This window comes from Coccinella septempunctata, chromosome 2 (genome assembly GCF_907165205.1).
Source record: "Coccinella septempunctata chromosome 2, icCocSept1.1, whole genome shotgun sequence".
NCBI classification, from domain to species: Eukaryota; Metazoa; Arthropoda; class Insecta; order Coleoptera; family Coccinellidae; genus Coccinella; species Coccinella septempunctata.
In genome coordinates, this window is record NC_058190.1 from 41,211,171 (window position 1) to 41,238,429 (window position 27,259).

The following is a 27,259-nucleotide window of genomic DNA, read 5'->3' on the forward strand; positions in this document are numbered from 1 at the left end:
CAAAGGAAAAGTCAACAATCATTTCGGTCTTCTAATTTCAAAGTGAAATAACTTCGTGTGTGTGTGTGGGTTTGTTGTCCGGAAAGACAAATACGAGCCGTCGTTGTATAATCATCTTATTGTCATTTTGTCGGGATGTAGGGTAGGACAGGAGGACGAGATGATCTCTGGGGCATTCCTGCAGACAAGGCAAGAATTCTGACGTTGAAGGCCAGATAAAATTGCACTGCTACATTCTGAGGTTTTTTTTTGATGATCTCATTATTCGTGATGATCTTGAGGTTAGATTTTCTTTTGCGAGATTCTTTCCAGGAAACAAAGCGCTTACATTTTTCCAAAATTTTGTAATATTTCAGTTTTGAACAGAAAATTATCTCAAAGTATTGGGTTGGGCTCATTTTTGAAGAATTCTTGGCTATTGTGAATTATGTATATCCAACTCGAAACATTCACACTTATCTCCGAAAAAAATAGCTAGGAATTTTCAGAATATATCTATACAGGGTGTCTGTAAACAAATGCGAAGGACTTAGGGAGATGATTCCTCGATGAAAATAAGCTGGGGTAGTTCCTATACTTTTTTTCGAAATCGATCTCCCTTCCAAGATACAGCCTTTGTAAGGCGATGATGAGTTGACAGTTTTTAATTTTTTTTACGGGTTCTAAAAAGCACTGAGTCCTCAAACTATACATAATATGAAGCACTAAGTAGATGTTACTCACACAATTTTGGATCTCTTAACTTCATTATTAGGGGTTGAAAATAACAACTCCTTATATAAAGGGTGTTTCAAATTACGCGGTTTTTAAAAAAATAAATCACATAATTTGCAATCGTTTTCAAAAACTGTCTATTGGTAATTGAAGTATCAGTTATGACATTTAAGTACGAAAAATAATATCTGCCAAATGGCCTCCTCTTGCAGCTCTACAGACGTCTACTCTTTTGTTTAAATTTTCAATGAAATTTTGACATAATTGAGGCCCTAACTCACTCATGGCACGAATTATTTCATTCTTTAGTTCAGGAATCGATTGTGGATTATTCTTATAGACCTGGCTTCTCACATAACCCCCAAAGAAAAAAGTCCAACGGTGCCAAATCACATGATCTTGGTTGCCAATTGACATCAGCGTTTCTGGAGATTATTCGTCCAGGAAATTATTCTTTCAATAAATCAATTGTGTCATTTGCAAAGTGAGGTGTTGAAACCAAATGTCCTCTTTATCAATATTCTTGGCCACAAAAATTCGATTATCACCGAACCGGCCTCTTGAAATTTGTTGATAATTCGACCAACAGTGCTTTCAGATGGACGATAATGTTAACCATAAAATTCACGTAATTTTCTAAAAACACTTTACACAGAACGCTGATTTTCATGAAATTATTTAACAATTTGAACGCGTTGTTAGATATCTATAGATCTATACAGGGTGTCTGTAAACAAATGCGAAGGACTTAGGAAGATGATTCCTCGATGAAAATAAGTGGGGTTAGTTCCTATAATTTTTTTTTTCGAAATCGACCTCCCTTCCAAGATACAGCCTTTGGAAGGCGATGATGAGTTGAAAGTTTTCAATTTTTTTTACGGTTTCTAAAAAACACTGAGTCCTCAAACTATACATAATATGAAGCACTAAGTAGATGTTACTCACCCAATTTTGGATCTCTTAACTTCATTATTAAGGGTTGAAAATAACAACTCCTTATATAAAGGGTGTTTCAAATTACGCGATTTTTTGAAAAATAAATAAAACACTGAAAACTGGTCTCAGAGAACTACTCGAATGTTTTTATTTATTCCGAAAAAGTATCGACTGTATCGAAATTTTGCAAGAGACTTTTTTTCTCCATAATCGAATGGGAAACCATAAGAGAATTTTATTTTTCGAAAATCTATCCCACGAAAATAATTTTCGAAGGAAAATTATAAGGGATTGTTATTTTCAACCCCTAATAATAAAGTTATGAGATCTAAAAAAAATGTGTGAGTAACATATACTTAGTGCTTCATATTATGTGTAGTTTCATGGCTTAGTGTTTCTCTACAACCCCTTAAAAAAATTGAAAACTGTCAACTCGTCATCGCCTTCCAAAGGCTTTATCTTGGAAGGGAGATCGATTTCGAAAAAGATTTATAGGAACTACCCCTGCTCATTTTCATGGATCAATTATCTTCCTAATTTCTCCGCATTTGTTTACAGACACTGTATTTTTCTCCAATATGATCAATCAAAAGAAAAACAGCTATTCTTCCTTGCCATTATATTTACGAACATCGATGAAAACATGTAGGTACATGAATGAAATTTCATTTGACACAACTAATGAAGAGATTGACGAATTGAAAGGGCCTCAAATTATAAACGGAAAGCGTTTCATCGAACATCAATCAACTCCGCCGTCTAGCAAAATAGTATTCGAAATCCTATCTGTTGAACTTTGTAGTATTGTATGCATATATAGAGCCAAACTTTATTTACAATGGCAAAAGCTTGATAGCCGATACTAGACCGCAATACCCCAGTCATGTTTGTTTGGGATTCTGCAAATGGGTCGTATTTATACTCCTCTAGAATTGGATATCGCCGTGAATAAACGTTATCATTGGGATAAACGATGAAACAATAGACGCCGATTGAAATAACGCCTCACATGGGATGAAAAAGTGCGTGCAAAGTTTGCGACAAAATAAGAAATTAGATTCCTACATTCTCAAGAAAAATTTGGTACCAAAATGTGGAATAAACACTTATTTTTGAACATCCTGTAGGATTTATGGAGAAACGGAAATATATTCGTTTTGTTTGGTCGTGAATGTTAGGTTGCCTAACTCGAGTTTGACAGGCGTTTTATGTCCCGATCGCTGGCGACGCCTAAGGAGTGCAGAAAATATCCTTTGATATATCGCACCACCAAGAGAAATCTTTCGTATCGAATGAACCAGAGTGATATTGAGCAATTTTGAGGGGAGAGCCTTGTGTCTTCTCTATCAGCCAGGTGTAGCCACGAAGCTTGTACGGGGGGAAAGTTAGTTCCCTTGAAACCCTCTTTCTGCTACCAGACCAGATATCATGGTCATTTTCTGAATGATATATAAGTGGAGAATTCTCTTCAATATGTGATGGTCCAACTCTAATCTATGCTATGAACCACTTGCCAGAAATGTTGCTGATGATCGTTTGGTTAGAGATGGGGTTTTCATCAACCCTTTTTTATTATAGGGATGAAATTATTCAACTTATTGAATTCGAATATTCATTTTTTATTTCGAGATCGATACAGTAATTGATGTATCAACGACTAGAGCCAGCGCTAAAAACCTTCAAAATATAATCATTAATCGATGAAGGACGTTTTTCACATTCCATCAATGCGGTCTGTTTAGTATCAGTAATGATCAGACTGGTCTTTTTGACTACCCAGATATATGAGTCTATCAACATTAATGATCGGATAATCCCGTAAATACTCTAATTTCCCAGTTAATGATTCCTAATGGTAGATGAAATGGGTGGTACAAAAACAATCCCCAAGAGAAATTACAATAAGATTACGCTAATGATGTTTCGGGCTTAGTGCTTGATTCAGGCGGAAATCATTGGGGATTTTGTTAATAATTCAGGTTCGGTAATATGTGTATCATCCAGAATAGATCCTGATATTCCTGATACTCCGACAAATACATCATAACTTGAAATCGTAATTATTTCATAATATGTTGGTCATCGAACTTTTCAATGCACTCTCTTAGCGTTAATATTTTTCGCTTCTCTTTTTTTCTGAATGAGTATTGTCTTATACAGGGTATTCTACAAGCTCTATGACAAACTTTGACAGAAAGTAGACGTGCTTCTTTCGACCATTTTTTTGTATGAACATAGGTCCGATTCGTTTTCGTTCAGGAGTTACAAGCATTTGAAAAATGCTGTTTTCATTTCTTGATTGAATAGTCCAACAGAAAATATCGGTTGATATGATAATTGACATTATTTTAATTATTCATTTGACACTTGTTTGATGGTATCAACAATAACCATAATGAACACTGGCACATGGGCACTGCAGAATCCATATGCCATTAGACAAAGACGATATCAGCAACGTTTCAGTGTAAACGCTTGGGGTGGAATTTTCAACATTGAAACATCATCTCTATGTGATGGTACACCATCACATAGGGGGAGACAAGTAGTCAGTTGGCTGAATGAACATTTCCCGAATAAATGGATAGGTCAAGAAGGACCATAGGAAGAAAATGTTCAGAATAAGCACAGCTACCATCTGTCAAAGTTTGTCATGGAGCTTGTAAAACACCCTGTATTTGAATCGATATAGATGAACAAATCGAAAGAATGGAACTTCCAACATAGGATTCTTTTTCGATACAAATACTATGAAGTAATGGAAAAAACCTCGAAAGAGATTATGGCTAATTGATTATGGAAATCCATTGTAGGATTCATAGGGCTATTTCCATTATTTCACAAAATGTAACGGTTCATTCAGAAGGAAAAGTTGTCGAATCATTTCGTCACTAGATAAGATGAGACACTCACCTATTAGGCTCAGGTTGACTTGAAAATTTCTGGTAGGTGAATTGACGAAATCTACTCGACACCTGTACATACCCTGGTCGTGCACAGATACATTTTCGATCTTGAGTCGTGCCTGGGCAGGATTTTCATCCATTATGAAGTAAAGACGGTTTCCCAGATCGCCGCTTATTGTCAAATGGGAAGCATGGGATAAACCGCTTCTGGCATCCAAGCTGAAATGGGTAAGAGTACCATTTTATACAAAAGAGACATCATAAACCAGTTAAGAATAATCATAAGAAGAGTATGAAACAAGAAAGCTTGAAGATCTATGGGTTAATCCTGTTTGTGCTCCTTATACACTAAATAAATAAATAAAAGATCGGTGCTCTGGGGATCTCCCGCCGTAAAGGACACCCAAATCTAGAAGGAGCTCATCTAAAAGAAGCTCCTCGAAATGCTTTAAGTAGTGTAGTTGAATGTTGTGACCTAGATGAATATAATAATTACTGACTAGCTCTATGGTAGATCAAGAAGAACTTTTACAAGTGAAAAGGAAAACAAATGGAAAACATTTCAATGGCTTTGTTAAAAGTTCACCAGCTTATGAACTGATATTTCAATTGTACGGGCAGTGTACTCAGGCTGAAGACCTGTATTCTTTCTTAATTATTTTAAGCGGAGTAAGCAGAAATAATCTTCTGCTTTGCATGACATGAAATGAATACTACCCGATTTAAAATTCAAAAATCACTGATATTCGATCGAAATCACTTCTAAAAACAAGAGCAAAAAAGCTTCCCATAATAGTCAATACATAATATAACATTCCCTACCTTTGATAACAGACTCATCAAACACCTTGTGCATATAAAAACTAAAGATTCTTCATAGAAAATCTTGTATATATTGAAATCATCATATAAATATACTTACATCTACTGAACACCATTTATGATTTCATGTGTTAAACATAGGTACCTACATATTACATGAATTTTTCTGCGACTCTAAGGTATTTCCTTGAGTCAATCAATGATTCATTGATCTGAATTCTATTGGAACTTTCGGGATACATAGTTTTACAATGCTGGCCAGGGTAAAAAAAAAATATCATTGGAAGTTCATCAAATCTTTTCCTCTGAATATTCATAAAGATAGACGAAAAACAGAAGCAACGACAAATGTATGGCCAAAATTCTAATTATCTACACAATAATTCAAATGTGACCAAGAACCCTCTTCTTCATTACATCTAGGTACACATTAAAAGCCGCATACTCGTGAAATGTTTTATCGGAACTAAACTTTCCTCAAAGAAATATAAATCTGCCAGTTCCCAACTACGTATGATTCAATAAAATATGATGTACACCACTAAGAACTTTCATAAGATCTCGTAAATTGAAATCCTCTACGAAGCGAAAATTTCAACCAATAAATTTTACTTCAATTCATCAGCATTGAAAGCGTGCTTTCCAAGGTATGTTTTCGAAAAAGGCCACTACCATCTGAGTTTTATACATTTACTTCGACGAAAATGAATCTCCCATCCTAAATATGAGTAGATAAACTCACACGATCTGCAATTCAGAATTGATGCTGCATATTGATGAGTGGTTTTTGATTTATGTGTTGAAATTGAAGAGAATGTTATTCAGAGTAGATACTCCAAAATATTAATGGTGCTTATCATATGATTTTTGGGTTAAAACAGTTGGAGTAGCCCTAAGCTTCATCAAAAAGCTCTCTTAAGTCACTGAACTTTTTTTTTTAATGGGCGATTACCTCCTTTCTCTTTCTTTTACGAGGATGTATTGATATCTAGATAGCCTAGACCAGTTCCCTGCAATAAAAAATATTGCGTTACCATAGCAAAGAACAATAACTCATTAGAAGTGTCAGTGTGAAGTTTGAGGTCAAAAAAGTAAACTAGAGTTACGCAATAGATTAAAAGAAAGAAGATGTCCACCAAAATTGTGAAAATCGAAAAATTGGAGTATCGAGCCATCATCGTGTACCTGTATTTAAAAGGGTTAAGAGGTAAGCAGATTTACGAAGATATGCTTAATACCCTTGGTGATCAATGTCCTTCGAAGGCGACCGTGAAAAATTGGACTGCAAGCTTCGAAAGGCTAAATTTGAAGATGAGAAAAATTGCAGCAAAATAGATCCCCAAATGTTTGAATGTTGACCAAAAGCGTGCAAGGGTAGAAGCATCGCGTTCGATCTGTGCTCGATTTGAAAACGATGTAGACTTCTTAAATCGAATTGTTACTATGGATGAGACTTGGGTACATTTCTACGATCCAGAAACAAAAAAACGATCGATGGAATGCCTACACTCTGATTTTTTAAAATCTAAGAAATTTCGTGTCCAAAAATCTGCTGGAAAAGTTCTTGCTTCAGTTTTTTGGGATTGCCATGGAGTAATCATGATTGATTTTTTGGATAAGGGTAGAACAATAACCGGAGATTACTATTCGACATTACTGACCACTCTACAGGAAAAAAATCAAAGCGAAAAGACGCGGAAAGCTATCCAAAGGTGTTTTGTTTTTGCAGGACAACGCCCCTGCACGCAAATCTCATGTTGCCATGCAAAAAATTTGTGTTTTAGGGTTTGAATTACTAGAAAACCCCCCTTATTCACCAGATTTGGCTCCATCCGACTATCATCTCTTTCCTCAACTGAAAAAAAGTTTAAAAGGTAAATTTTCTTCCAACGAGGAGGTAATAAAAGCTGTGGAGGTCTGGTTAGCAGAGCAAGAAGAAACATTTTTTTGAAAGTTCTAGAGACGTTGCAGGTTCGCTGTAATAAATGTATTCAATTAAGAGGAGAATATGTTGAGTAATAAAATATTTTGACATTGAAATTTTGTTTGGTTCTATAGTAGGCTAAGAATTTTTCAATATATCCTCGTATACTGTGAATCCAATACTTCCAATATTGTGTTCCGATGCGTTAATGAACTTGACACTTGATGAACCTTATTGTGAGTACCTAAATAAAGGCTACAGAAGTCTAAACATTTTCCCATTCACCGAGGAAATTCCAACTCTTCTACACCTTTGTTCGATTGGGGTTTTCAGATCCGATCAAAGCGAGAGGTTTCATCAAAATGTTGTCGTTTCACCATTATCTAACATGTTGTCGCCCCATAATAGAATTTGCCACACAGTATCAAACCTCTTGGAGCCACTCTCGGTAATCCGCTATCACTACATCGGATGAAATCGAATCTGGAATTCTCGTTATATACCTGGATTCTCGCCTCCTAAGGAATGGAATATATTTGAATAAGTCTTTCCACTCGAAGAAATTCGGTGATTCCGGGGTTCAATCTGATATCCGTATCTGCGTAGTCGGACGTCGACGTTTTGGAAAGTTCATTTTACGGAAAAATTCCGTTGACTTGTTAATGGAATACGAAATTCTTGAGAGCGTTAGCTGAGAGTCTAGTAACAGAAGCTTGAAAAAAGGTACGAGGATATATTGAAAAATTCTTAGCCTACTATAAAATCAAACAAAATTTCAATGTCCAAATATTTTTCTCTTAATTGGATACATTTATTACAGCGACCCTGCAACGTCTCTAGACCTTTAAAAAAAAGTTTCTTCTGGCTCTGCTAACCAGATCTACACAGCTTTTTTTTACATTCTTGTTGGAAGAAAATTTACGACCTCTTAAACATTTTTTCAGTTGAGGAAAGAGATGATAGTCGGATGGAGCCAAATCTGTTGAATAAGTTCTAGTAATTCAAACCGTAAATCACGAATTTTTTGCATGGTAACATGAGATTTGTGTGCGGGGGCGTTGTCCTTCTCTTTAATTTTTTCCCGTAGAGTGGTGAGTAATGTCGAATAGTAATCTCCGGATATTTTTCTACCCTTATCCAAAAAATCAATCATGATTATTCCATGGCAATCCAAAAAAACCGAAGCAAGAATTTTTATAGCAGATTTTTGGACACGAAAATTCTTAGGTCTTAGAGAACCAGAGTGTCGCCATTCCATCGATTGTTGCTTTGTTTCTGAATCGTAGAAATGTACCCAAATCTCATCCATAGTAACAATTCGGTTTAAAAAGTCTACATAGTTTTCAAATCGAGCACAGATCGAACGCGATGCTTCTACCCTTTCACGCTTTTGGTCAACATTCAAACATTTGGGGATCCATGTTGCAGCAATTTTTCTCATGTCCAAATTGACGTGAACTATATGATGAACGCGTTCGTATGAAATATTCAGTGCTTCAGATATCCGTTTTAGCCCAATTCGACGGTCTGATAAAATGATGTCATGAACTGCATCGATATTTTCGGGGAATGACAAAAAAACTGGCTTTCCCAATCGGTCATCATCTTCAATGGAAAATTTACCTCTTTCGAAGCTTGCAGTCCAATTTTTCACGGTCGCATAAGAAGGACATTGACTACCAAGGGTATCAGATAAGCATATCTTTGTAAATCTGCTTACCTCTTAACCCTTTTAAATGCATGTACTTGATGATGGCTCGATACTCCAATTTTTCGATTTTCACAATTTCGGTGGACATCTCCTTTATTTTAATTCATTGCGTAACACTGGTTCAATTTTTTTACCTCAAACTTCACACTGATAGTTCTTATGAGTTATTGTTCGTTGCTATGATAACGCAATATTTTTTTAAGCATGGAACTGGTCTAGGCCAAATAGATATCAATACATCCTTGTATAATCGAGGAAGCTCAATGAGTGAATCAAGAAGAACGGAAAGCCAAATGATCAGCTTTGTTCTAGATTTGAATCTGCTTTACAACTTATTGATTCAGCTGAGCCAAATTGTCCTCAGGGGAGAAATGGAAGTCCACCCAAAATACACTGTTCAACAATTGATTGGGATCACATACTTTATTCGTGACTTTTGTTAAGTTATTTGTAAAATCTATCAAACATATGTTTTTTTAGGATAAACTGCGATATTTTATGTTATCTTCATCATATTGTTTTATCAATTATCAAACTCTCGCCCTCTGAAAATATTAAATAATTGAAGTATTTGTTGCTGAATATGTTTTTCTCTTCTTCAAACGCATAAGTTGAATAGACAATTATTGAAGAAATGGAAGCCAAATCGATGCACCTATTTTTTTCTCTAAAATTCTTCCTTTCTTGATTCTTTCTGAAAAAACAGGAATATTAACTGAACATCTCTGATAATCTGAAATCTGACCGAAATAAACATGTTGAAGTGAATATTCCTGAAATAAATTGATGGTCAGTGATCCCTATTAACTGTTGAACAGAGTATATAATAATAATAACAGACATGATTTTCCATTCAGAATTCACAACGTTAGAAAATAATCATATCAAAATCAAGAGATTACATATGATTAGGTTGGCATACTTGGAACAACGGGTACTCCAAGTTCCCACTAATCCCATCCCATTATACCATTCAATCACTTTGAAATTCTATCAATCCCACTACAGAAATCCGAAATATCAAAACGAATCGCAGCTCTCGAATAATCAATATATGGAAGCTCCGAATCTGAAGCAGCGAATTTCCGCACAAAACAAACTGCTCATCAGGATTTTGAAGCCCTTTGGTTTCCAGATATAAATATCTTTTTTCTGGCCAACGCCGAAGGAGCATTAGATAATCCGGAATAAATTATTCAGCCTCCTGCTTTCCTTGGAAGTTTGTACATTTTTACGAAACGTTTCTGTAAATCCAGACTGAATTAAATGCAAAGGGAATAAATTACTGCTTCGCGAATTCAATTCTACTCGTCTGGAATTTAATTTGCATAACACTGCTGGATTCTTCAGCCTATTTGCCGCATAGGTGGTTAATCCAGGACAAAATACCCATAATACTAAGATGGAGTACCGTACGAAAGTTATAGGATGAGTTATAGGATAGTTGAATTAAGTTGAATTTACAATTATATCGAGTGCTATACCAATATTCTGTATACAGTGTGTTTTCAAAGATGAGCCTCTTTTTTGGCAGAAGGTATAACACTTCAAAATAAGTCGTTTCACCAATAATTGTCTATATAAAACATTCAAGATGGCGTAGATACAACAAAAGTTCATTGAATCTCAAGTACGGGACTGTGGAAGGTGACTACGGCTTCGGAAAAACGAAACAAAACATAAACATATGGCTGGACAATGAATGGTTCAGTACCAAGTTCATCGGATTAAAGGAATCAGGTGACTAGAGAGAATAATAATTGTTGTATGGTGCAATTTAGGGTGAAAAAAAATGTAGAAAATGGAGGCAGTTTCTGAAAGTGCTTATGTTAGTTATGTTGAAAGAGTGCTATGATGTTTTCCCATTTCATCCCATTTTTACGACGATTGTTGGAATGTTCGAACAAGAAGATTGTGATGCCCATTGTAAAAAATTCGTGAATTAGGGGAGAGTGGGGTAATTGGGAACGGCGGGTAATTGGGAACAGCTAGATAAAAAATACTTCCTCATGTGCGACACTGTCTTCAACATTTTCAACGGATGCATCTGGCGATTCTCAGGGCTTACTCAAAAGTTGCGGCGATAAGTTGCATTTCCTGTTACAGTGAGTCGATGAATGGATTCCGCATTTCAACTATATTTTTTTCGTGTGTTAATAATAATTGTAACTATCTTATTTTGAAGTTTAGAGGTGCCATATTTTGTTGATTCCATACTGGTACTATGTTTTTCCAAAACCTACGTGATTTGAAGTTGAAAGAAAATGGGTAAGTGAATGCCAGCCATTTTTAATTCTTTTGATAACTTGGGGTTTTTAGGAACGATGTCAGGTGGGTAATTGGGAACGTTCCTTATATCCCTTGTATTCCCAATTACACAGAAGAAGAATTTTTCTGCATAATTTGCTATGTAAAGTATGAAGCCCCACCAATGGAGGATTGGATCATATGAGATACCTGTAAACTAGGGGCACATGAAAAATGTACTGCAGTAGAAACAAGACGTGGATACTTGTGTGATATGTGCCACTTCTAATTATTTTTATTTGCTCCAGGACTCTTCACAATTACCCCATAGGGTGTCGGGTAAATAGAAACGATAGTATTTTTTGATTTCGTTGATATGTTTTAGGAAACGTTGATTTTTTATAGTTTTTTGTTTCCGATTAGTACATAAATGAGCAAAGTTCATTTTTCAATGGAAGTTTAATACTTTAAGTGATTTTTTGTATAATTTTTCAGCGTTTGAAATTAAGTGTTCCCAATTCCCCCACTTTCCCCTACATAAACGAATTTTATTGGTGAGATTTTGAAGTAATATTTTTTTCACACTTGCGTCCTAAGTCTCTTCTGTCAGCTGATATCGTAATGAGCCATTCCATAAAATCGTGTAAGTTACTGAAAATAATGAGAAGAGAACGTTAATATCGAACGTGCCAATATCCTAAACGAAATCACATGGTCGAATGGATAAGTTTTTTCCATTGCTTTTCGATAACTCAACTAACAAACGGTCTAGGGTCGTTTTAGGATCTATTTCAGTAATCATTTTCAACTTTTTTTTTTACTTTGTCATTTTGAAAGTTTTGTATAGGGGATTTTTGGTGAAACGCTTCATTTTGACCAGTTCTACCTTCTGTTAAAAAGAAGCCTTACCTTCAAACACACCCTGTATTTCAGGTGGTGATTATTGAGGTCAAAATATGAAGAAAAATCTGGTGGGAAAAAACTTACTGATTCTGGTCATTCAAAATTGAAATTGTATTCGAAGAAATAGACATTTTTGAAGAAAAAAGGCACCTGAAACCGTTCCATAGCACCATTCTCGAAAAAAAAGTGATTTTGTGATGATCTATCCCATTGACGACACAATCATAAAACAAGAAAATTGTGTGGGACTTTTGTAGATTCCTATGTCTCAAAAATAATCTGGATTGATAAGAATGGTGCCATATTCGAATCAAAAAATGGCTGATATTTATGAAAAGCTGATAGAAACTTGCGTTATGTTAGACGATTCTATAATGAAGCATGTGACTATGGTTAAGATCGTTTTACCCCTACGGTTGAATATGAAGAAGCCGTTTTGAAGTTGCAGCAGCAACTAACATCAGTGTGCGACATATTCCGATACAAAAAATAACTGTGTGCAGAAGGTTCAAGCCCCAAAACCTGAAGACTTTCCAGCAATATTGGAATAGTATTATTGGTTACCAGAGAAGTAACCAATAAGAACACTAAATGTTGACTTCGCGAACAATATTCTTTTCACTGAGCAACTCGGATTCACAAGAGATGGTGTATCTAGTCAATTTTCATAATACCCATGGGTATTATGTCCTTACCTGCAGGTAAGGACAGACGCCCTAACTATATTGCATTCAAAATGTCATTAGGACGCCAAAATACTGACTTTATTCTTTCTGACAATGGAAACTGAGTTGTGTCACAGATTTTATCTGATTAATTAGAACGAAATATGAAAAAAAATGTGGCTATATTATAATTCAATAAATCATCGTTCAATAAACTGAAGATCAGATTAGCCAGTCTAATGACACTTGTGGACGAACTCTATCGGTCACATGATCTCGGGTGGATCAATTAACTTGAGACTCTACAATATCGTCTAATAGCTAATTTTCATCAGCATACACGCCTGCACTATCGTGATCGAATTGAGTTCATTTGTTGTTATTAGAACCCAGAATCAGAGTTTAGTTAATTGGTTGGACCTTCTGCTTATTATGGATTCTCTGTGATGTTTTATTCAGAGGATAACAGTGGCAACTTACGGACGGCTCTGATATAATCTGGACTAGATCTGCGAAGCGATACTATCAATTATGAAACTGTCGTTTGCTTTGTTTTCACTGGACATTGTATTAATGATAAAGCATAACATATTTACATTCATCATGGTTCATTTTGTTCGATTTTTTAGGGAAATTAGGGTTGAATTTTCATTTTAATTAATAACCTATTCATCTCTATATGTGAAAGTGTCAAAATTTTAAATAATCACAATATCGATATTTCACGTTCGGATAGATTAATTTAGTTGGAGCCAGAAGTATTTTTATTTTTCATGCAAGAGCATAGAAAATTTCGAGAGCTTTTTCAATTTGTGAACAATCGTAGGTATAGGTGGTAACCATCAGATATGAATGAGAACTATGGAAAAACTATTTAATTTAAAAAATTTAATCATCTGCTCTAGATGACCTCTTTTTTTCAGTCATAAAAATAATTATAATCATCTACGAGGAGAATAGCTACTGGTATATCTATGAGAGATGGTTTCCCAACATAAGGGTCCTGTAGCATTCCTCGAACAACTGAAGAACAGAAGAATCATCACTTGGAAGACTGGACCTGGTCGAAAGACCCTCCCAGTCAAAAGTAAGATTTGGCTATTATTAATTTACTACTGAAGGAATTTCTTACGACGAGGGTGATCGGTGATCCTCTACTAAGATCAGCAGAAGATTTTTGACGCAGAGATGATATTCCTACCAGTGCAATCGAAGGGCAAGTTATGAACCTATAATTATTCATTTTTTTCTTCATTCATCATCAAGTCTTCGAATAAGTTTGGATGAACTCTTTATTATTCACTTTTTTCCTCGTTTTCTGCTCTGTTTCTTTGTTTCAGATATTATTTCGAAATGGAAAGAGGATAAAGAAATGTTTATATCAATGGAAAAGAAGCCCTTCAGTTTTAAAAGCTTATTCTGCAAAAATTGTCATCTCTACACTACTCACGGGGAGACGGGGTTTTTTTACTGAGGTTTTTCCCTAAGCTTTTGTATCATACTCCTTTAATCTTGGAAATTATAAGTTTTGATAATAAGCTTTGCCACCCCTGTAAACCTGACACTGAAGTTTTTCCAAGCTTCAGATGTTTCATTTTGAACTTGGAAAAAACACCAAAAATAATAGTCTTTGACTATTATTGCTAGTTTTATTTGAGGCACCCTGTACAACGAGAAGAATGAATAAAAAAAGGAAAAGTATCTCGAACAAAATAAAGAGGAGTCTCTCTTTCTTCATTCAAAAAGCCCCTATAGAGAAAAAGAAGAAACATAATGTAGGTACAGGGATTTCCATCCACAGCTGAGAGAGCTTATTGTATTGTTACTAGCTTCTCTTTCAGCTTCACCATTTCGGCCTTTCAAAAAAAAAAACGGGCAATGAAAACGCACACGCTCTCTCAGTTCAACGCCAATCCAACAATTGTCCCTCCGAATGAAACCTGCCGTGGAAACAATAAACTCAAAAGTGAGTGCTGCTCACATTCGAAATGATGTGAATTCCGCGTGAGCCATTTCAATTGTGCTCGAAAATGCGAGACACAGAGCTCTGTTTTCGGGAATGTTAATTCGGTTTGAACCACATCAGAACATCGGATTGACAGTTGGTCTGCCACTTAAACTTACACAATATAAATTGTATCATGCAATGAATGTATGCGTAATTGAAATGCAAATAATTGCAGTCGGCGTCCTGCAGCTCTAACTGGCAGGACGTAATGATGAAACCTTCTGGTAATGTCAACGTCCTAACTTTATTTGGTAGTTTCTGAATTGTTGAAATGATTTAACCGATTTGGATAGAGCCGATGAACAAGTTCATCAACTTTGGATCGTTAGGGTGTTAGGCCAATGCGGGGTTCGAAGATTCGCACAATGAAAAACTGCAAGCTACAAGATCTACAGAATATATCTCCCACTGTTGCGACGGCCACATCACTTATCGACCCACTAGTTGATTGAGTGTTCCTTTCAAAATTTCAGAAAGGCTTATTTCTTTTAGGGTTGAATCGACGCATTCCAAAATGGTCAAGAGGGTTTCAGGAAGAATATAAATTGTAGTAATAAGGTTCTGAACCTCACCCACCACTTTCATTGAAGCAGGTTTCAATAATAAAAAGGATTTATATGAGCATGTGATGCAGTATGCAGGGATGGTGGATTTTCAAACTTTATACAGGGTGTCTGTAAACAAATGCGAAGGACTTAGGGAGATGATTCCTCGTTGAAAATAAGCAGGGGTAGTTCCTATACATTTTTTTCGAATTCGACCTCCCTTCCAAGATACAGCCTTTGGAAGGCGATGGCGAGTTGGCAGTTTTTGATTTTTTTTACAGGTTCTGAAAAACACTGAGTCATAAAACTATACATAATATAAAGCTCTAAGTAGATGTTACTCACACAATTTTTTGTAGATCTCATAACTTTATTTTTAGGGGTTGAAAATAACAAACCCTTATGATTTTCCCTCAGAATTGTTTTCAAGGGATGGGTTTTCGAAAAATAAAATTCTCTTATGGTTTCCCATTCAATTCTGGAGGAAAAAAGTCTTTTGCAAAATTGCGATACAATCGATACTTTTCTCGGGATAAATAAAAACTTACAAGCAGTTCTGATCACTGTTCATTCCATTTCATAGTATGTATTCAATAGAATGACCTCCCACTAAAATACATGCATCAACTCTCTGCCTCATAGACCTTTCGTATACTGCTTGTAAGTTTTTATTTATTCCGAGAAAAGTATCGTCTGTATCGAAATTTTGCAAGAGACTTTGTTCTCCAGAATTGAATAGGAAACCATAAGAGAATTTTATTTTTCGAAAATCTATCCCACGAAAACAATTTCTGAAGGAATATCATAAGGGGTTTTTATTTTCAACCCCTAATTATAATAAAGTTATTGAAATCTGAAAAAAAGTGTGTGAGTAACATCTACTTAGTGCTTCATATTGTGTGATTTATGACACAGTATTTTTTAGAACCTGTAAAAAAATTGAAAACTGTCAACTCGTCATCGCCTTCCAAAGGCTGTATCTTGGAAAGGAAGTCGATAAAAAAAAAATGTTTAGGAACTACCCCTGCTTATTTTCATCGAGGAATCATCTCCCTAAGTCCTTCGCATTTGTTTACAGATACCCTGTATACATCTGAAGTGTGGAAAGATGGTTCGCTATATAGAAAATTGTGCGTAGTTTTCGGAAATTCTTCTTTGGAAAGTAACTTCAGTCCAGAATATCTAGCGGTTAAGCTAGCCCCGTTTGGGTTAATAGTGGTCATGTGAGAAAAATTGATACACAGCTAAATCTTTCCATGAGAATTATAAAATTATTTTTCCATGAGAGTGATTTTTAAATTTGGACAGAAAATTTTATTGCCATAAGTAGTGAATAAAAAGATTAGCCGATTAGTTTCAAATTTGGTATTTTTTTTGGAATTATATAAAATGAAAAACCTTAACAAGAACGCCTTTGTAAGAAATCGATAACAGGAAACGAATTTTTTTTTTCAAGTTGAACTGTTGTGAGTATATCTCATCTGTATAACATTCATAAAAAATCTGAGCTCAGATTCAAAACCTACTAGAAAAATCATAATATATAATAATATCATAGAACTATCACTATGAATACATATTTAAATGATAATAACACTTTCTAGATGAGCTTGCATTGTTGTAGTAGAGTAACTCGATTTGGGAATTTTCGATTGGCTGAACAATAATCATTTTTGAAAATTCAGCCAGTTGAGTACGTCCATTACTTTCCATATCCATTTCCCATGTAACGTGCATATCGTAAAATGAATATTTCTGCTCTGCCACAGATCAGTTCTCGCGAAATTCGATTTCAGATCAAAAACACACAGGGCCCGTATCCATTATTAATTTTTCATTGTCATAAAATTCATTGATCATTTATAGCAACGACTGATTCGAATTTTATTGTCTATATAATTAGAGCCGCGCTCATATTATGATTAATTCACAAAGGCAACCTTCATTACCATGGAATGATTATGATGAAACACCGAGTCCCATCCAGGGCTGAATTTCAGATTCTATTGTGCATCGAAACCATAAATTTCGTGATATTGCTTGTTGAAAGTGATTTTATCGCGAATTTTGGGGGCGAATAGAAAAATTAATAGTAGTTCAAACATATAACGTTTACCCTTTAATATATCTGGATGTTCGTATGAATCGTAAAGAATTTAGATGATTAAATGCATTGAACTATGCAGGTAGTTTCAGTAATATCCTCATACGTAAATTATTATTAGTACGAATTTGGACTGAAATATGTATGTCAATTTGATAAAGCCACAAGCAGAGACTACAGCACAGATTTGAGTTACAAAACGTATTTGAAAGCATGCAGATCATCCCCCAACAATTTTATTTAATTGCAGTTTCAATAAAAAAATAAAACAGCAGTCTTAAAAGTGGAAAGCAAGCTGTTCTCCTGTCCGGTTTTTACTTCGACATATAACAGAATTTACTTTGATATAAATTGCACTATACAAGCGATAAGTATCAGTCTCCTAAGTAAGATTAAAATATATTCGAGGATGTATTGATATCTAGAGAGCCTAAATCAGTTCCATGCATAAAAAAAAATACTGCGTTGCCATAGCAACGAACAGTAACGCATTAGAAGTGTCAGTGTGAAGTTAAAGGTCAAAAAAGTAAACCAGAGTTACGCAATAAATTAAAAGAAAGAAGATGTCCACCGAAATTGTGAAAATCGAAAAATTGGAGTATCGAGCCATCATCAATTACCTGTATTTAACAGGGTTAAGAGGTAAGCAGATTTACGAAGATATGCTTGAAACCCTTGGTGATCAATGCCCTTCGTGCGACCGTGAAAAATTGGACTGCAAGTTTCAAAAGAGTCAAATTTTCCATTGAAGATGATGACCGATCGGAAAGGCCAGTTTCTGTGTCAGTCCCCGAAAATATCGATGCAGTTCATGACATGATTTTATCAGACCGTCGAAATGGACTAAAACGGATATCTGAAGCACTGGATATTTCATACGAACGCGTTCATCATATAGTTAACGTCAATTTGGACATGAGAAAAATTGCTGCAAAATAGATACCCAAATGTTTGAATGTTGACCAAAAACGTGCAATGGTAGAAGCATCGCGTTCGATCTGTGCTCGATTTGAAAACGATGTAGACTTCTTAAACCGAATTGTTACTATGGATGAGACTTGGGTACATTTCTACGATCCAAAAACAAAGCAACAATCTATGGAATGGCTACACTCTGGTTCACCAAGACCTAAGAAGTTTCGTGTCCAAAAATCTGCTGGAAAAGTTCTTGCTTCAGTATTTTGGGATGGCCATGGATTAATCATGATTGATTTTTTGGATAAGGGTACAGCAATAACCGGAGATATCTATTCGACATCACTGACCACTCTACGGGAAAAAATCAAAGAGAAAAGACTCGGAAAGCTCTCCAAAGGTGTTTTGTTTTTGCAAGACAACTCCCCTGCACACAAATATCATGTTGCCATGCAAAATATTTGTGATTTAGGTTTTGAATTACTAGAACACCCCCCTTATTCACCAGATTTGACTCCATCCGACTTTCATCTCTTTTCTCAACTGAAAAAAAATTTAAAAGGTCGTAAATTTTCTTCCAACGAGGAGGTAATAAAAGCTGTGGAGGTCTGGTTTGCAGATCCAGAAGAAAAATTATTTTTGAAAGGTCTAGAGACGTTGCAGGTTTGCTGTAATAAATGTATCCGATTAAGAGGAGAATATGTTGAGTAATAACTTTGACATTGAAATTTTGTTTGCTTTTATAGTAGGCTAAGAATCAATCTGAAAGTACATCCTCTATGGAGAGCTTTAGATTTGCATTGCAAAGTGGCGAATGCGCCAGTTGTACAGCTCACCGCTAAGGGAAAATTATGTTCAAAATCGAAAGTTATCAGAATATTTCACAGTTAAATTATAGTTTAAAATCTACGTTCAATACTGCTGTTATGTATTTATCTTATTTCAATGATCAATTTTCTTGAACAACTGACAAGAAAGGTTCTCTCTCCCAACCTTCATTTAAGTTTCATCTCAGAATTAGGTCATGTCAAAAGTGACCCCGATAGTAAAATCCAGGTCATTAAATGTCAAATGAAATTAGCCAAATATACTATACTCTTGTAATATTTGCTGCTCTAAAACGCACCCCATATATCGGTCTTCTTACTGCCAAACGAATTGTGAGTAATGTGAATAAATGGACGAGAGAAGTGTCCCAAACTGACAACAGATATCTTATCCTCAATCGTGAAATGTTCGATATTTCACGGTAGCAGAACGTTCAGCATCGCAATGCCCATTGAAAAATTCCATCGAAAAACATCCCTGTCAGAGCGAATGGGCAGAAAAGGAAGGCAATGAACAAAAACAATTATTTTCCGCTGCTCAAAATAACGTCAAAACATTTAGGAGCTCCGAATGCAAAGCCGAGAGACAATTTCAATCAAGGGCCACGGAAGCAGAGATCAATCCCGAGAATCTGAACAAATATTTACGGAATGAACAGATAACTCGGCATCAAAGCGATTCGCTCCAGTCACCGTCACAGATATTGATATTTTCGGTGTGCGATACAAAAGAATGCCGGATCCTGTATGGGAGCAGATATCGGAAAAAATTTATGGGTTAATGTCAATCATCTAGACCTACCTGTAGATGGAACCTGGTAGGAGTGGAAGATGAGACCTAGTTGTATCAAGTGAAATTATTTTTGATTCTTAACTAAAAACAACGGAACACTCGACAACATAAAAGTCTAACAGAAGGAAGAATTTCTTCAATTGTAATTTTTTGCAATATGCGAGTCCTGTACTTGACGAGCCAAAGAGGGAAACTGGGGATTTACTCGAGCTTGTCAGATTAATGCAAGGGGAGATACCTTGGACCCTGTAGAGTACCTCTACCAAAAAATGTACCTGTATATAGGGGGAATTATCTAGGACAGCCTATCAGAATTGTAAAATATTGAATCTACATACTCGAGCGTGTCAGATTAAGATATAGAGTCATTCGGGGTAACTGAGCGCAGAGGGTAAGTGTGCGCAGTGCGTATATCTCGACTATGCCATGTATGAAAGAGGGGTTCATTTGGGTGAAGCAAGGGCGCAGAATCGCCAAATTAATTTTTCATAGGAGTGCGCCATGCGACATTTCGGTAACTTTTTATTTGCAATCAATCAAATTCACTAGTTTTCTTGTTAATTTTTAGCATCTCTGCAAATTCTGCTAGGTCCAAGTTCCGAGTCCGACAGTGTTAAACAATATTTTATTCGATCATGCGCATATTAATCTAGATATATAATAAAAAATTTTAGGTTCTCTTAGCTGCTCAACTCTATAAGAACGTCAATTCAAATTTTGGCTTACTGGGGAAAGTGTGCGCGGGTAAGTGTGCGCATAAATTCATTATATGAGCATTTATTCAACGAGGAATAAATTATGACATTGTTGATTTTCTTGATTAAGACTCGATCAATATTATCCTATTTGTTCAGAAAAATATGAAGAGCTACCAACAGAGGAATGTATCAACTGTTGTGTTTACCAGGAATGGTGGCAAGAACAATAATGCAGTGCTTGAAAAAGGCGCTTCTGTATTGACAATAAACAGCATTTCTCTAATATTGTAACATTTTGATGACATTATTTTGTAATTTGTTTTGATTGTGTGGTTCACTAAGCACTGCGTTCACTTACCCCGTGAGGGTGCGCACACTTATCCGCAATACGGGACATGTGAACGCACTCCGACTTTTACTATAAAATTTTTTTTTGCGGAAAAAAAAAGTTTTTGTTTGTTTGCTTTTTGATATTTTTTTATAGATTAGAAAATTCTCTATCTTATGAATATGTTTTAATTTTCCTAGCTTCAACATTTGAAACAGGGTATGGCTTGAAAAGCAAAAGTGCGCACAGTTGCCCCGAATGACTCTACTAATATATTATAATAATTACATGTTGAAAAGTATACATTCTCTTGATATGACAATTTAAGCAAGACGAAAATGTGTGGGAGGGAGCCAAACTTGCAAAAAAAGTCCCGAGTACATTCTCGAGCGCGGTGGCTTTTTTAATTTTGAAAAATTGGCCATAAAGGTCGAATATAGGCTTTTTGAATTATCTCCTCCTCTCTTGAGCTTCAAATCGTTTTCGCTTTCATTATAAAAGTTGTACAGCATAATATTCTCTTCAAATTCCAAACGTTTTTGAGATTAATGCTGATGAATGTTCATTAGATATTGACATTTCCCTTTCGCATGTATGGCTAACCTCCTCGCCCTCTTCACCCACTAGCTCTAAAACGTTTTGGAGTATGTAAAATTACTTCAGACAAAAGTTGTCAAGAATTTCGTTATCTTCAACTTTCATTATGAATACAAGAACGATTAGAGGAACAGGAAGGGAGTTATTAAGAAAAATGCATTGTTTTTACAGATCAATTACTGCAATGCCAATATTAACCATCTGTACGTACAAGTACAAGTAACGATTTTTTTGCATTTTCATTGTACCACTTTGACCTTGCGTCAGGTCCAAATTGTCAGTCTAAATAAGCTTCCTTTGGATCCAATTAACATATCCTCTGAAAATCCGACACTTTCGACAGAAAATGTTTTTTTACCATTTTGAACTCTTCCATACAGCCACGAAAACTGTCAAATTAACATGAATATATTATCAGAGACACGTAGGGCATATACAGAATCTCAATCTGACACTCTCGAGTATGTACACCTGACGATTTTTTTATATCTTTGAAAACCTGCAGACGCTTACCCCACCGCTGAAATTCATACATCATAAAACCTTTTTTTGTTTCTACCATCTTATCTTCAAAATCCACTAGCCTCTATGAGTAAATCCCGATTTAGCATCGTGGGCTACCCAACTACTATAACAAGAAGACATATTTGCGAAAAATTTCATGAACATAGTCCTCACAAAATGTTATAAACATGCGGCACCTCGTGTTAATCAGCCCTGAAGGCTATTCTAACCATTTCTCCTATTACTCACCTATACCAAGGCATACCAACATTGTCCTTAAACCAGAAGACCATCTTAACACTATCTGAGGGAACTGGTGGGGTTACATCACATGGTAGTTCTGCTGATCTTCCAAGTACGCCCCATATCACTTTCTCAGGAACTGAAAAGAAAATCTTCATGGGTCATACAATAAAAAAAAAATTTGGCATATGCTTCCGCATTAAACAATAAAAAAAAAATTTCGAGATTTTATTTTTCGTAGTTTTCCTTGTTCATCTGAATTCAGAGCTTTGCTGATAAGACCAACCAAGGCATGAATAAAATTAGAACTTTTCTATTGAAACGTTGAATTTGTTTCACGTAAGGGGGTCACTCTCAAAAAAAGACTGAAAATTGGTGAAAACTGATGGATAAACCTGGTTTCTATATTTACTTTTTATTTTTCAGTATATGCATTCTTGACAATATTCGAAGAATTTTTTATGGGTGCAATGGTGCAAAATCAAAAAATTTCTAATTGGAGCAACTCAAAATCGTGTAGAAATTCTGTATGAGCAAAAAACGAAAATATACTCAAGGCTGAAAGATGGATTATCTGATCGAATTAAAGAACGAAAAAATAATAAATTTCAGCTGAAGTGAATGGGGTTGCGTTAGCTGAAATGCCCATTTTATCATGGGGTTCAGCGGCGTTTCAACGGATAGCAATAAATTCCGGATTGCGGTGCAGAATTAGTTTTACACTCTCTACTCAATTTTAAATTGAAAGGAATAATTTATAGATTAACACCGAAAAGGCTTTGTAGGGAACAAAGGGTCTTCCGAAATTACAGATTGTGTTTTATGTATAATACAAAGCCCAGTAAGCCAATTAGTCATCTGGAAATGGCCAGAAACAAATAAATGTTCCTATTATTTCCCTTTTTCGCAAATTGTTCCGAATTAGCTATCGGCGGCTGAATATAACTGGTAGCATAATAATAAATACGTCGATTTCGCTCGTAATTTCCATATGGAAATTCTTTCGGTCTGCGATATTCGCTCCGACAATGACTTTTCACTGTATGCAGCGCGCATAAATGCGGTAAATATGAAGAAAAATCGCTTTTCGCGTTCATTCCCTCTGTAAAATTCATCTATGAGCGTAAATGAATCTATGACACAGGCCAACACACATTTTGGTGCCTGCGATTTGTTAACTGTTCCTGAGTAATTTTTGGATGCAGAATGTAAAAAAGTTCTCAGATTTTGTCTATCAGATCTAGTTTTTGAGATTTTTTAAAAAAATTGTGTATATAATTTACGTTATAACTGTTATAATATATAATATTACTATTGACAGTTAAAAAAAACAAAGACACATGGATTTAAGTAGTCACTAATCACATAAAAATTTATATATTATACGATTTTCTAGAATGGAGTTTACTAGGGCAGTCTCGCTGAAGGCTCCAGCAGTAGTCCGCCATCATGTGGCTATCCCATCGTCCTTGATAACGATCTTCCATAGTTTTAATATCCTGATGGAATCTTTCCCCCTGTTCTTCACTACGATCACCTAAGTTTTCTGGAAAACCATCTAGGTGGCTGTGGAGGTAGTGAACTTTTATACTCATGTTACAGCCGAGAATATTAAAATTAGTTTCCACTAATTCTACGTAATTCTCTGCTTTATGATTGCCAAGAAAATTTTGTACTACTTGAACAAATGAACTCCAAGCGTTAGATTCAGTCTCGTTCATTGATGTGGTGAATTGTGGATCTTTAACAAGTTGCCTTATTTGAGGACCATCAAATATACCAGCTTTTAGTTTTTCCGTGCTAATGCCAGGAAATTTACGTGACAAATACCCAAAACAATTTCCATCTCGATTTAAAGCCTTCACAAATTGCTTCATTAGGCCTAGCTTGATATGCAAGGGCGGAAGTAAGATTTTTTCTCTTGAAACCAAAGTTGATCACGTTTTGTATTCCTTGAATCATGACATCTCTTGAAGGCCAATTTTTGTTAACCCAGTGCTCATTTTTAGCTCTGCTGTCCCAAAGGCACAAAAAACAAGGATATTTTGTATAACCACTCTGCTGTCCGAGGAGGTTTCATATTCTTCCTTCATGGTAGTAGAATGACCAATAGGAATTGAGCCATATTTGTTACCGTTATGTAAAAGAACACATTTTAAACTACGTTTTGAACTGTCAATAAAAATAAAATATACCATTTAACCTGTAACGTGTATCTCAGAAATTAGAGCTGATAGAAAAAATCTGGTGGCATTTTTGGAATCAGCACATTAAAAACATCTAAAATCAGATGTTAGATTTCCGGCAGCAATTTTTTTTTTCATTCTGTTGGCCTGTGTGATCGCACCATCACAATTTTTATCTAGTTCATAGGTAAAAACGTGCAACCAGTGTTCTTTATTGGAATCGTTTAAAATTTGAAATCAGTCACCAGACCTCAATCCCATTGATCAAATTTGGGATCACAAGGAGCTTTGGAATCTCATCAACCAATTCCACAGAAACTGCAAGAACTCAGGCTTTTACCGTAATTCTAGAGAGAAATTGATCATAGCTACTTCAACAATCTGATCGAAACTATCAAACTGGAAATAAATTTTTGAGACATGAATTGGTGTAGGACTCTGCAGAGAAAGTGAGGTTTTATTTCAATCTTTGTGAGACAGGTGGCGCATCGTCATGAGAATTCCTCAAAACGTAACCCCGATTTCGTTTAGGACCATTAGTTTGGAATATTCACGCTACACTGTACTGACGAGGGAAAATGATGATCCCGAAACCTGTCTATAGTATGTTTGAATGTTTCGTCTTCTATGGTATTTCCTACGCCCGTTCATGATTAGCTCGCATTAATGAAACGGCAACTCTTGTTGTTTCCAGTTTTATATTTCCGATGGGCACGGTTGACACTGTACAGAGTGGGCAAAATTCGTTGTCTACTGAGAGTTTGTATTTAGCTTCCATGAAATTGATTGAATAAGGACCTTTATGATATAGATATATATATTATTATTATTATTATTTTCGAGCTCTTTTTCAGAGTAACAAAGAATAGTAAAAACCGTAGCCTCTACGATTCTTCGTATTTGAGTTATTAACAAAAAATGAGATTTTGACGATTTCGAAAAGTTCTCAAAATTTTTTTTTCTTTGATGTTACAGATCTGAAAATTGAACCTTTTACAGGTACTTTTTTACATAGAATCCATTGACGAGCTCGAAATATTTTTCCATTTCCAATCACTAGACGAACTTTCGTTTTTTTAAATGAAAACTTTTATTGAATATTTTATTTCTGAATTGGAAAAAGATGTTTTGTCAGTAGATTCTACGTATAACATGCCTAAGAAGGTTCAAGTTTCAGATCTGTAACTTCAAAGACAAAAAAGTTATGAGAACTTTTCGAAATCGTAAAGATCTGATTTTTTGCTAATAACTCAAAAACGAAGACTCGTAGGAGGCTACGGTTTTCACCATTCTTTGTTTCTATGAAAAGAGCTAGGAAATGTGTCATCCGTTTTCTTCTAGCTCTCATAGTTCTCGAGATCCTCTCAGTAGACAACGAATTTTGCCACCCTGTACTGTTTACTCAATTTTCTCTGAATCTGATCGGAAGTTTGCAAGGGCGTTGTCAGGCTTTGGTTGATGCTTGAGGAGGCCCTTTACTGAACTTTATCATAAATTTTCATCTGAAACTGTCAAATTTATGAGGGAATGGGCAATAGAATGAGTACCAAAGATTGGGGTGACTTGGGACGATTGTTGAATTCAACTTGTCATATTTTCAAAACAGTGGCCTATTTTCATCTGAAAAAGAGGTTCGAATATGCTTAATGACTCAGTCTTTTTATTAATATACATACCATGCTTCAGAATTCGGATATAAATTTTGAAAAAAATTAAATATACTTGTCCCAAGTCACCCACCGATTTGGGAAGCTTTCTTAACTCTGAAATGAAATAGGTGACTTGGGACGGTGTATAGCTTTGAAAAATTAGAATTTGTGATTATATAGTAGAAATTCGGTAAGGAAATTAAATGATAAACCCCTATTACAGCGAAAGTAAATATATTGCAACTCAAATGTAAAAAAACTGAACAAAACAAGGAACTTTGATCTCTTTCATTCTTTGGTGATTTCTTTGTGGAAATAAAGTAAATAATAATATCCTGCGAAATATCGCCATATTTCCTGCATTGTCCCAAGTCACCCTATGAAACAACAAAATAAATTAATGAGATCCATGTTGCCGTTTGATTTGTAAACAACCTTGTTTTTGAAATATCTAATACCCCAATATCCCACGTATCCAGAAAAAAAAATTACACATGCTCAAAGTGAAACACATGTACAGGACACTAGAGAGTACAAGGGCCATAAAAATGCATTTTTACTCTCCTGCATTCGATAATTTTTCCTGCCAATTGAAACGCTCTAGTCATGGCAAACTCAACAGGAATTAATTATTAAACTAACCGAAAACTACACAATCAATCACAAGTTTGTCCCTTCCCTCATAAATGCTAAAAAACAAAAAAATCTGCAAGGGGGTAATTGTCCCAAGTTACAGAACTGTCCCAAGTTACAGGACTGTCCCAAGTTACAGAACTGTCCCAAATTACCCGAATCTACCGGTAAACATTTAGACTTCTGATATTCAGAAAATTGGCGAAGAAAAAAGGTTTATTTTCGAAACAGTCTTTCTGAACTTCCTAAATTTTTATGGAGCAGTACAATATTCAACGAATTCAATCGAATGAATGGATGCCCAAATCGAACAGTTCTTGTCAGAGCGGAAAAAACTGACAAGCACCAATTTTTCGGGGGAAATGTGAGATGCGAAATTTGCTGTTACCGAATCGGATAGT

General features: G+C 35.4%; 1 protein-coding gene across 1 annotated transcript in view; it reads right to left on the minus strand.

The window, feature by feature from the left end:
* Positions 1-27,259, minus strand: part of LOC123307757 (hemicentin-1) — a 197,167-nt gene that overhangs the window by 146,678 nt on the left and 23,230 nt on the right. Inside the window, exons 2-3 of the mRNA XM_044890186.1 lie at positions 22,397-22,529; positions 4,564-4,775 (exon numbers count right to left, since the gene is read on the minus strand). Of these exons, the coding sequence (XP_044746121.1) occupies positions 4,564-4,775; positions 22,397-22,529 (345 nt within the window). The remainder of the gene's footprint in view (positions 1-4,563; positions 4,776-22,396; positions 22,530-27,259) is intronic.